The following is a 13,154-nucleotide window of genomic DNA, read 5'->3' on the forward strand; positions in this document are numbered from 1 at the left end:
TTCTATAATACGTCACTTAAAAAAATAACTAAAAAATAAATTGTTATTAAAATATGGGCTTTGTACTCTAAGCAAATACCTACATTTAAAGCCATCTTTAAGGTAGCGTTTACATTTTAGATTAGAGTGAGAATCCTGAAGAGTAGGAATCTTAAAATTAAGAGTGTGGAATGAGAGTGAGAGTAATTGTTTACTTACACTGAAATGAGAGTATGAAATTGTCTTGGATTAGGAGTAAATAATTTTAAATTACAGTTTTACCCTTATTTAAAGAATTGTAATTTTTAATTACAAAATTAATAAAAAATATATATTTGAAAAATAAAATATTTATTTTATTATATTTATAAATTAATAATAATTAATAATATTCTTAATTATGTAAATCATAATTTTTTATTAATTTTAATTTGAATTATGTAAATAAAAAATTATTAATAATAGCAACACAAATGAAACATTATCATTGATAATATAGTACAAAATTAATATTTTCTTAAAATAAAATATTTATTATTATTAATTAAATAAATAATAATATTATATTTTCAAATAAAGATAGAATATAGTAATATTATTAATTCTCTATGAGTATAATAATATTATTTTTAAGTAATTTTAACTTAGAATCAATGTAAATTCTTATTTTTAACTAAATATAATAATATTATATTTAAATATGTTTAATATTATTATTTTAATAAATTTAATTTATAAAATAACTTACTGATATTATTTAAATAAATATAATATTATTTATTTTATTTAATTAAATTTAATAAAATAAGTATGTTTATTATTATTATTTTTAATAAATGTAATTTATAATATAATATAATAATATTATTTATTTTATTTTATTAAATATTATTTATTTTATTTTAAATATAAGGGTAAAAATAAAAGAAGGAGAGTGGATTCTCACTCCTACCTCCCCATAGAGTGAGAGAAATCTACATTCTTCACTCCCACTCCAAAATGTAAACATTACATAAGTGGAGTCTCGTAATTTTTCTTATTAATTCAAAGAATACCATACTTAATTATAGAACTTTACTAAAAAAAAAAAGAGCATAATTACTCTCATTTGACATTTGTAACAGTTTACACAACAAAACACGAAGAAACTTACAAATTAAGTCCTAAACTGTCGCCATATTTTCTCAAATTGTAATGGCTGTGTTTCGTTGAATGTAAGAAAATCCTAATTTATGGCAAAGAGCCGGGATATAGGAAAGACTAATCACTAATGTCTACAGTGGCCCAACCGAATCAACAAGAAGAAACCGAACACGTAAAATTATGACGACATTGTGACGTTCCGACCTGCATGCTCACTGAACACACCATGTACTTGCCCGCACCAAATAATTATCTTTTTGCCGCTAAGATTCTTTTCGGTTACCGCAACGACGCATGATTGGTCCGGAGAAAGTAGGCTAAAAAAAGAAAACGGACAAGGGGAAAAAAGGATGAATCAATGAACCAAATGGTGCGCGGTCTTCACAAAGTCTGTCACCGAGGCGTTTCGCTTCTCACGCCATCATCTCTCTCCCCACCGATCTTTCTCTGTCTAAAACTGGGCCGTGTCCCTGGCCACCTGAGAACTCACTCCATCAAAACCACAACCGCCATGACAGCCTCCAGGCTGCACCACTTGGTGCCTATACACTCAGTTTCTTCCAAAAATGACGGCACTAACGGCTCTTTATCTTCTTCAAATGCTGTTGCCACCGAAGACGAAGGTACTATTGACAGAATTTGTATTACTGATTGTTTCTTTTCATATTTGCTTCCGAGTGGAGTATCGTTTAATAAAACCAATTAGTATGGCGCTATCCGTTCAAATACTTTTGTATTTTGTAAATCGCGGATACTATTTTGTTTTGTAAACTTAAGTCATTTATTTGCTGGAATATTTTACAATTTAAATGCTTCTTGATAGAATCTTATCGCTATGGATTGAAATGAAATTATATTTTTATAAATTTTTTATGTTTAAATTGTTTTCATGATATTTGTGAGGCAAAAAACTGCTGTGTTATCCAATTACTACCTTGCTAGTTGATGTTATGATATCAAATCATTTGACGCAGACAACTTAGAAGGCAGATATCGCCTTCCTCCTCCTGAGATTAGAGAAATTGTGGATGCTCCACCCCTTCCGGCACTGTCATTTTCACCACAAAGGGATAAAATACTGTTTCTCAAGCGAAGAGCTTTGCCACCATTGGAGGAACTGGCTAGGCCAGAGGAAAAGCTAGCTGGTCTTCGTATTGATGGCAAATGCAATACTAGGAGTCGGATGTCATTCTACACTGGCATTGGGATACATCAATTATTTCCCGATGGTAAACTAGGGCAGGAAATAGAGATACAAGGCTTCCCTGATGGTGCCAAGCTCAATTTTGTCACCTGGTCACAAGATGGGAAGCATCTAGCCTTTAGTATCCGAATTGATGCGGAGGATAGTAGTAGCAGTAAGCTTAGAGTTTGGGTAGCTGATGTGGACACTGGAAAAGCTAGACCACTGTTTCAGTCACCTGATATCTATCTAAATGCAATTTTTGATAATTTCGTTTGGGTAAACAACTCTACTTTGTTAGTTTGCACCATCCCTTTATTACGAGGAGACCCACCAAAGAAACCTTTGGTTCCCTTAGGCCCGAAGATGCAATCTAATGAAAAAAGAGATATTATTCAAGTTAGAACCTTCCAGGATTTGCTAAAGGATGAGTACGATGAAGATTTGTTTGACTACTATGCCACCACACAGCTTGTTTTGGTTTCTTTGGATGGGACAGTAAAAGAAATTGGGCCTCCAGCTGTATATACGTCACTGGACCCATCCCCAGATGAGAAGTACATTTTGATTAGCTCAATTCACAGGCCTTATTCTTTTATAGTACCTTGTGGAAGATTTCCGAGACAGGTAGGAGTGTGGACAACTGATGGAATATTTGTCAGAGAACTTTGTGATTTGCCCCTTGCTGAGGACATTCCCATTGCATTCAATAGCGTCCGAAAAGGAATGCGATCAATCAATTGGAGATCAGATAAGCCGTCAACACTATACTGGTATGTATCTCAATTCAATGTGTGGATAAATGTGCATGAATATTAGTGACTGCTGATTATGAATTGTGAAAAATCTTAGCTAACTATCAGATTCTACTGGGGTTTCTAGGGCAGAGACACAGGATGGAGGTGATGCAAAAGTAGAAGTTACTCCACGTGATATAATTTACACACAGCAAGCAGAGCCTGTACAAGGTGAAGGACCAGAGATCTTACACAAACTCGATCTTCGCTATGGGTATGAATGTGGGCTTTGTGTTTAGACAAAGTTTTTCTGCATAATTATCTCCTGATAGATATTTAGAGAAAAATGGATCCACTGAAAACATCATTGAGCTTCCTTTCATGATATTCATGGTGTGGTGTGTGTGTGTGTGCGTATTCTGAGGACTTTTCAAACCTCAGAATTTCCCAGTTAAGTATGGAATACCAGAGATCAGGTCAACACTAGCCAAATTGGACGAGGTTCCCATTCTTGTGAACTCAATCATAACTTTGTTGTGTGCATTTAAATTGCTCTGTATAATCTTTAAACTTGCTTTGCCAATCTACCTAAGTTTTAACCCAGGAATTTGTTTTGATATATGTGATCTTGGCGTTATCCCAGAGGGATTTCTTGGTGTGATGACTCGCTGGCACTAGTTTATGAATCTTGGTATAAAACAAGGCGAACAAGAACCTGGGTAATATCTCCTGGATCTAAAGATGTGGCTCCACGCATACTGTTTGATCGGTCATCAGAAGACGTATATTCTGATCCTGGGTCACCCATGATGAGAAGAACATCCACTGGGACTTATGTGATAGCAAAGATTAAAAAGGAAAATGATGAAGGCACTTACATTTTACTTAATGGAAATGGCGCTACGCCAGAAGGGAACATCCCCTTTCTTGATTTGTTTGACATGTAAGCTCTTTAAATCTCTGACTCTCCCTTCTTGTATTGTGTTACCCCCTGCCATAGTTATCTAAACCAAATTCCATCAGAAATACAGGAAGCAAAGAACGAATATGGGAGAGTGACAAGGAAAAATACTACGAGACAACTGTTGCTTTAATGTCTGACCAGACTGAAGGAGACTTGTATCTTAATCAGTTGAAAATACTGACTTCAAAAGAGTCAAAAACTGAAAATACCCAGTATTACATCCAGAGCTGGCCAGATAAGAAATCTTGCCAGATTACCGATTTTCCTCACCCATATCCTCAGTTGGCATCATTGCAGAAAGAGCTGATCAAGTACCAGAGAAAAGATGGGGTTCAACTTAGTGCAACATTATATCTACCCCCAGGCTATGATCCATCAAAAGATGGCCCTCTTCCATGTCTGTTCTGGTCTTACCCTGGAGAATTTAAAAGCAAAGATGCTGCTGGACAAGTTCGTGGTTCTCCTAATGAATTTCCGCGCATAGGTTCAACATCAGTCCTTCTTTGGCTGGCTAGAGGGTACTGCCTTTGGTTTTCTGTTGTATCCATTCTATGTTTTCCTACTACACAAATTTTTGATACTTATATATGGAGAAGCTAGATCAAGTTGTAATTAAATTCTCATCCTGCAGGTTTGCCATCTTAGGTGGTCCGACAACTCCTATTATTGGCGAAGGTGATGAGGAGGCAAATGATAGGTATCATATACTGCATATTTGAATAGGGTCTAGCTGTCATTCATATGGATAATTTAATTGTTTGTAGCATCTAATGTTTCCCATTATTTAACTGGGAAAAAGAAGGGGTACCTTGATAGATGGTTCTTCGGTTGGAAGTAAATATGCATAATTCATGTCAAATTACTGCCTTCCCCCATTGGGATATTCTGTGGAATGCTGTATACAAAATTTTATATTAGTGTTCTATGCACTATTTAACCAATTAATTGATTAGGTTTGTGGAGCAATTGGTTGCATGCGCAGAGGCTGCTGTTGAGGAAGTTGTTCGACGTGGAGTAAGCCTTTTGACCTTTTGTATGGATCCTACATCCATACCGCTGTGGTGTTGACTAAAATATTTTTACAGATAACTTTTCTGGTGCTGTGCTTGTTCAGGTGGCTCATCCAAGCAAAATTGCTGTTGGAGGACATTCCTATGGAGCATTCATGACTGCTAACCTGCTCGCACATGCCCCCCATCTTTTCTGTTGTGGAATTGCTCGTTCTGGAGCTTACAACAGAACACTTACACCTTTTGGTTTTCAGGTAAAGGCATAACCATCTTCCCTTTCCATCTTTAACAAAAGACCCTTTTAGTTTCTCCTTGGTTCTGTTTCATCTTCCTTTTCCATCTTTAACAAAAGACCCTTTCCATTTCTCCTTAGTTCTGTTTCTTACTTTGATGTAAATATGATTTCCTCCATGTTAACTGGTGTAGAATGAGGACAGAACTCTTTGGGAGGCTACCAGTACTTATGTAGAGATGAGTCCTTTCATGTCCGCAAATAAACTTAAGAAGCCAATCTTGCTTGTCCACGGAGAAGAAGACAATAACTCGGGAACGTTAACCATGCAGGTCATTTGAAAGCTTCTTCTATCTTGTTTTTCACCAGCTACAAGAGCCCATCAGCTAATTAAAAATCTCAATATTTTCAGCAGGAGTAATCTCATTTATCTCAATATTTGGCTTTGTTTGTTTGACTTTGAGCAAGTGTAATAAATTTATAGCTGGCTTTTTGTTGCTTACTTTTGCATTTACACATGATGCAGTCGGATCGATTTTTCAATGCTCTGAAAGGTCATGGTGCTCTTTGTCGCCTAGTCATTCTTCCCTTTGAGAGTCATGGCTACGCTGCACGTGAGAGCATCATGCATGTTCTTTGGGAAACTGACAGATGGCTGCAGAAATATTGTGTGTCAAACACTGCTGATCGTAGTACAGACCTCAAGGTGAGTAAAGATGATGAAAGCAAAGGTGCTCCACATTTACAAAACAAAACAGTTGCTGCTAGTGGAGGCGGAGGCACAGAAGCAGATTTTGAGCATGATGGATGTCATTTGGCTCCGAGGTCATCCTTATGGTAATTTATTTATTTTCCAGTATAAAAATAGAGTATTATAATATAAAAGGTTTTCCTATCCTTGGTCCATGAGCTACTTTTGATGCCCTCATTCCTGTGACAATGACTCTCTCCACAACCCCCACCCCCCCCCAAAAAAAATTATTTTATTTTTATTTTACTGTCTTGCTTTTAAGTGGTTTCGAAATGTCTGGCACAATATTCTTGGTTAACTAGCATAAGTGTCAGAAGTATTGAAATGTTTTTTAAGGTATGGATATGATTGTGGCTAGTCAGTTATTTGTATTAAGCTATTGTGTAGATTGAATTGGCTGATGCTTGCGGCGGACTACCTACAATTGGAGCAGCAACCCATGGATGCCACAGAATGGGCACGACCAATGGATACCAGGCTGAGCAGTGCAGATTGCTCGCTCTGAAACTTCTGCATCGTCAATTTAAACCTTTTAGAAGCACAATAAAATGTAATGAAAAGACCATTTGTTATACCTGAATCATGAAACCCCACTGATCAGATGAGTAGCAGCAAGATTACCTGACAACACTAATTAAGCGCTCTTTCTTGGTTCACCTCCTTTTCAAATACTTAATAACACTGATTATTCTGACAGAGGATCGAAAGGTTGTGTATATAGTATAATGGCTATAAATTAATACTTATAAATTAATTACTTCTATTATATAATAATTTCTTGCGATCCTGATTTGGGTAGGCTAAATTAATAGTTTCGATAAATTAATGAGATAACACTTTTTTTTCTGAAAATTCTCATAATAATAGATAAATATCTACCGTTCACTTAATGTTGGGTATTTTATTATTATTTTTTTATGTAGCTTTCCACCTAAAATTTATAAAATGTATTGCTTTTTTACTTTTTTGTTAACATCGTTAGAAGATTGAACAGAATATTGATAAAATTATTATTTTGCCCTTGAATGTTTTAAAAAAATAACTTATTGGTTGTTGTTTTTAGATACTCTTGGAACGTGTTGTATTTTGGATAATAGCAAGAAATTGTAAATTCTAAGTTCCCCATAAGTGATTTTATGTTGTTATTTTTTATTGATGGGAACAAAGTATAATATTGAAAGTTTCTCACAATTGGTTTCATGATTATTTTGAACGTATTTTGGATATCTATAATTGTTTTTATTAATGATTTATTATTGTTATTGAAGAGATGTATTCACGATAGAATATATGAGCACCAGGTTCTGATTTTTGTTGTGAATGAGTTACAAATTAATTAGGGTGCTTATTTCGGTGATTTTTTATCTTCAAATTAATAATTTTGGTAAATTTATATAGCTAGTTTTGTAGCCGTTATTGGTTCCAACAACTACAAAAAGAATTTTATTTTGTCATTTCTTTTTATGTTCAAGGGCAAAATAATTATTATTTCAGTGTTATGTAAAATCCTCTATGGTGTTAATGGAAAAAAGTAAAAATGATACACTTTGTAAACTTTAGGTAGATAGCTGATAATAATAATTTAAAAAATATATTATTATTATTATAAAAATAAAAATAAAAATAAAAATTTTAAATTAAAGTTTCGGAGTTTTTTTAATAAAGAGTGAAACAATAGTGGTCAATGAATGTTTTTGCATTAATAATTTGTTAAAATAAAAAATATAATTGACTATAATATTTTATTAAATAAAATAGTACTTTATTAATACTTGTTTTTTCTTGAAAACTTTATTGATACTTGTTTTTTCTTGAAATTTATATATATATTGGATCTTATCTCTAATTTTTTTTTTTATTGCATTTACAAGTTCTTGAGTTGAATTCTATAATTTACCATAAAAAATTATGAAGTGGGTGCTTTCATGTGCGTAACATGCTGCATCATCTTTAAATTGATAAAATACAATAAATTTTTAGTTGATTAATTGTATGTTTATTGAACGGTAAATACACTTTATAAATTAATAACTTATTAATTTATCTATTAATTAATAAATTTTATATAATTCCAAATAATATTAATTTATGGAAGTTATACTCTACTTAAATTTGTTTCTGACAATCAGTATTCAGTGGTAGTGAACTTAAATATTGTTGGCCGCTTTATTTGCATAAAGAAAATAGAACGAGCAATAGAAACCACAGGCGTGCTTTTACTCGTATTATATAGAAAGCATAGTCGTGCTTTTACCCGTCTTTAAGTACGTTAAGCTGTATTAAAAAAAAGTACGTTAATCTCGCCCAGTGTCATTTGGCTGTGGCCATACCTAGCTTAGTACATCAGGAGCGATTACTATGGATGAAATAATAATAAACTCTCAGAAATGGCTATGGCTAGCTTTTCGGTAACAGAAGCGATTATTATAGATGAAATCGTGATTAACTCTTAAAAAATACAGCTGGTTAGCAGATTGATTACAGAACACTGAACTCTTTCGATGTACGCCATTGTCTGTGCCATCTGAAAATCCCATAATTCAAAAAACTATTCACTTATCTCGAACACGATACTCTCCACCAAAAGCAAAAGGAAAATTATTGAGCATGATTGTATTCTCAACATTTCTCTCAAGAGCATCATAACAATGGCCTAACTATCAGGATATTTCCTGAGCTGTCTATAACATTCAAATTGCCTGCCTGTGCCTTCACCGCTAAACCCATAGAGCAAGAGACTACAAAGTGAACAACTAACTCAATGGAGTTAAGCTTGTTGCACTCAAAAGAATGTATTTCTTGTTCCAGACGTGCAAATTTGTCATTCACAAACATAACAGGTGACAAACTAAGAACATCTCAAATAAAGTAAACAAGACAGATAATGCTTGATGAAGAGAACCAAGAATCTTTACAATTTCATAACCAACAATCAGTCAAGTCTCAGAAAAGAAAATTTATTTGTTGAAAACCCAAACTATGGAAGATCATGTGAGATCTAGGCGCCAAATAAGGAGAATCCAAATTATCAGAGTACCATTGAAGCCATCCACATCATCACCGTGATAACGTAAACACTTTATTCTTCTACAACAACGCTAACTTCACCTTTCTCTAGCAAGTCATAAAATACCCTTGACTTTCTTTGATTATTCCACTGATTCATCTTCCAAAGACCACCAGCAGCCAGCCCCAGTGTAATTCCTAAACATATCTCCTTGACAACGCTTGGACCTTTCAAGGTGGCATGAGCAATCTTGTGGCCAGCCATTTCACTTCTAGTTAAATGCTATAAACCTACATTCAAGAAACACAGGATTTTCCCCTGTTAGTAGGAAAAGAGAAATCCCAAGAAACTTTATATGTGAATCATAGTAAGATATAGAAAGACAAGATGGCAACAACTACATATGAGAACCCATCAACTACTAAAAAGTTACAACCACTGCCTGCTTGTACCATGCTCATGGCTTGTCACATATTTGAAGCAAAACTCCTACACAAATACTGAAATGATATTGCTCGAGCCCGTCTGCCGAAGCATTCTGGAACTTAGCTCAACTTCACTTAACTAGATCCCTATGTTTAGAAACCATATGGCTCCCTAGAAACTATATGGCTCCCAATATAACTATGTTTAGCATCACTTTCTGTATAATAACCAAAGCTGAGGATTAGAAAGCCTATTAATTACATCATTTCTTAACAAACTTTTCCTTTAACTCAGACCAAGCTTTTCATTACAATCATTCATAATATCATCAACAATGTAAAACACCATTTTAGTATTTGATGCCAACATCTGTTTTTCACATGCTTCACAATCCGCAAATAAATAAATACATTCTATATTACTTTATTGCCATGTCACAGCAAAGAACGTCTATACATCAAAGTCATTTTCTGGGTAAATGAAATCCAACCGGACCAAAGTTCAATGACATGATTATAAAAGTAATTAAAAAGCAAAAACAACTGTACCAACCAAAATTTCAAAGAGTATACAACCTAATCAAACAAATGCCTCGTGAGAATTATCAGGCTCTTGAAAAGTCTTGATAATCCTGCTTTTTCTGTTATTTCATAAAATAAATAGTAAAAGCAAACAGACGATAGGATATGATATGATTGTTTGACAAAAAAAGGCTCTTTTTAACTAAATCGAAATAATCCTGAATAAAGAAATCATTATTTAAATAAAAATATTATAATAACTATGGTCTACGCTAGGAAAACTAGAGATGATCACAGATCTCAGCCATATTACGAACGATACGACGACGCTTCAATCATATATACACACACGAGTAAATCGAAATAACAGTTAACAGATATAAAGAGCCAGATCTTATGAGAGAGATTAAACGAATATAAGATGATGAAACAACTGGATGAAGAAAGAGAGATGGAAGGGGGGTTTACCCGGGCGGAGACGAGACCGATTAAGCGAATAGCACGAGTCAGATTGAGCACAATAACAGAAGTGAGGACCTCATTGCCTATTGGGTTTTATGTCTTCTGATACATCAAATTCCTATTTTGCCCCTGTTTGCGTGGCGTTACTAATGTAATTTCGGCCAAGACAATTTTCGAAGTGGAGTGTTTGTTTGGTGACATTACAGCGTTCTGCACCGAGGTTGGAATAGCATAACCGCAGCTTATAGGTTTGTGTTGGTAACAAATGTTTTGCGCCCCAATGTCCATATTTTTAATGACAAATTTATGTGTACCTTTGGATTGATTGAGGTTGAATAGTTATAGTTTAAAAGTTACAGTATTAAAGTGTTTAGTAAACATTAGCTACTGCAGCTAAGAAGTTAAATTGATATGATTTTTCACTTGTATAATGAAAATTCTATTATATCTTTAATAATTTTATTAAATTATTATTTAAAATTTACATGTATTATATATTAGTAACTTTTGTTTCATAGTTATAGTTTTTTCTCCATAACAACTGTAGCTTTTAACAACTTAATCCCAAACACATCCTATATCAAACTGAGAATATGTAATATGCAATTCAACGTGATTAAATAAAATATTATTGTAAACTATTATTTAATTTTTATAGATTTAGATTGAGATTTGATTCTGTCGTGTGCATTATTAAAATTAATTTTCTCTAAATATTTAAAAATATATACGGTCCATTGAGTACTCAGATATATGTCATCATATAAATGATTTATTAGGATTGTAAATATTAAGGTCATGTTTGCTTGGGGGGATAGAGGAGTGGGGAGAGGAGAAAATTTTGATTTCTTTTCTACTTTCCACTGTTTGGTTGGACCAAGTTTAATAGAATTGAATTTCCGTCAAAATTCAATTTCCATCAAATTGAAGAATTTGTATTTCTTATCAATGAGTAAGGATTTTAAATTCCTCATCTATTGGAACACAAAAACTCTAATATTCCTCTAAATAAAATTAATTTTAAATAAATTAAAGTGCAAATAATTTATATTTTTTTTCTTAAATTAATAGGATAAACTTATTTGAAAAAAGAAAAAACAGTAAAGTGAATCGCCAGACAGTCATTGGAGACTTGCCGAAGTTTTACTGAAGACGCGCTTCACCATCAAAACCGATACCAATGGGATCCTCATGAGCCGATTTACAACTCTATAGAAGTTAGAAATGCTAATATACATTGTTATTTATCTCAAATCTTATTTAAATGTTTGGGAAAATTTTTAACTCTCATATTTCCAATCATATAGTGTATTTTCTGCAAAATTAACACTTTCAACGAGTAAATTGTCCATTTATAATCATTATTATGTATTCAACGCGATATCAACGGTGGTCAATGGCGGCGGCAGCGGTCAACCGCTGTCCATGACTTGATGCTGTAATTAAAAAATAAAAAATAAATTTCTCTATTTAACTAGGTAACTTCATTACGTTAATATATTATTGTTTCAATAATCATAAATATTTAGAAACTAAATCGAACATATAACTAGTTATGCGATGCTACTTATTTTGATTATAAAATAATAATGAATGAATTAAAAAATATAATATAAAATTAAATATTTTGTCATTAATTTATCTCTAGATTAAATTAATTCATAGTTTAATTAATTAATTTATTTATTAACATTAAAGATAATGGGTATATTTATCCAAAGAAAAAATATGTAATTTTGTTCTTTTCAAATTTAATGTGAAACCAAATAATAACAATTAATTTTTACACACTTCTCTTTTTTTTTCGCTTCTCCACTCCTCTCCTACTCTTTCTTAAAACCAAACACCACCTAATAGATTGTCATAGGAATTTGGTTTGGTCCTGAGTATAGTTTTTTAATAGAACATTTCTGATGCTGCGCCTGTTCAGGTGGGCTCATCCAAGCAAAATTGCTGTTGGGAGGACATTCCTATGGAGCATTCATGACTGATAACCAACTAGCACATGCTCCCTATCTTTTCTGTTGTGGAATTGCTCGTTCTGGAGCTTACAACAGAACACTTACACCTTTTGGTTTTCAGGTAGCAACATAATCATAGTTACCAAAATACTCTTCCATTTCTCCTTTGTTTTGTTTCCTACTTTGATGCATATATGACTATCTCAGAACGAGTTCAGAACTCTGTGGGAGGCTACCAGTAATTATGTAGAGATGAGCCCTTTCATGTCTGCAAATAAAATTCAGAAGCCGATCTTGCTTATCCATGAAGAATATGATGATAAATTTGGACTAGTTCCCATGCGGGTCATTTGAAAGCTTCATCTTCCTCTTCTTTTGTGAAACTAACTCTATGCACCAATTAATAATCCAATATCTTCAGTAGAACTAATCTCGCTATCTCATTATTTGACATTAATTATTTTGACTTTGAAAAACATTTTTAATGATTTTGTAGCCGATTCATTATCTTGTGGCATATTTTTGCATTTGCACATTGAGTAGTCAGAATGATTCTTCGATGTTCTAAAAGGATATGTGCTCTTTGTGGCCTAGTCATTCTTCCCTTTGAGAATCATATCTATGCTGCACGTGAGTATGTCATGCATGTTAACTGGGAGACTGACAGATGGCTTCAGAAATATTGTCTCAAACACTTCTGACGGTAAGTGCATGCATTGAGCCGTGTAAAGATGATGTAAGCAAAGGTGCCACAGATTCTGGAAACGAAACAGTTGGT

At 33.4% G+C, this 13,154-nt stretch overlaps 2 protein-coding genes across 2 annotated transcripts; one reads left to right on the plus strand and one right to left on the minus strand.

The window, feature by feature from the left end:
- The first annotated feature begins 1,422 nt into the window (after nt 1-1,422).
- On the plus strand, nt 1,423-6,695 carry LOC102630412 (probable glutamyl endopeptidase, chloroplastic). The gene is made up of 11 exons (XM_006492274.4): nt 1,423-1,745; nt 2,097-3,078; nt 3,188-3,316; nt 3,686-3,985; nt 4,066-4,524; nt 4,638-4,703; nt 4,960-5,020; nt 5,121-5,270; nt 5,443-5,580; nt 5,775-6,085; nt 6,387-6,695. Coding segments are annotated over exons 1-11 (2,862 nt in total). The 5' UTR covers nt 1,423-1,480; the 3' UTR covers nt 6,388-6,695.
- A 2,168-nt stretch (nt 6,696-8,863) lies between these two features.
- On the minus strand, nt 8,864-10,576 carry LOC102630922 (probable cytochrome c oxidase subunit 5C-3). The gene is made up of 2 exons (XM_006492275.4): nt 10,422-10,576; nt 8,864-9,296 (listed from the first exon to the last, which is right to left on the minus strand). The coding sequence occupies exon 2, from the start codon at nt 9,268-9,270 to the stop codon at nt 9,079-9,081; it is 192 nt and encodes a 63-aa protein (XP_006492338.1). The 5' UTR covers nt 9,271-9,296; nt 10,422-10,576; the 3' UTR covers nt 8,864-9,078.
- Nucleotides 10,577-13,154: the final 2,578 nt, after the last annotated feature.

This window comes from Citrus sinensis, chromosome 3 (assembly GCF_022201045.2).
Source record: "Citrus sinensis cultivar Valencia sweet orange chromosome 3, DVS_A1.0, whole genome shotgun sequence".
Taxonomy (NCBI): domain Eukaryota; kingdom Viridiplantae; phylum Streptophyta; class Magnoliopsida; order Sapindales; family Rutaceae; genus Citrus; species Citrus sinensis.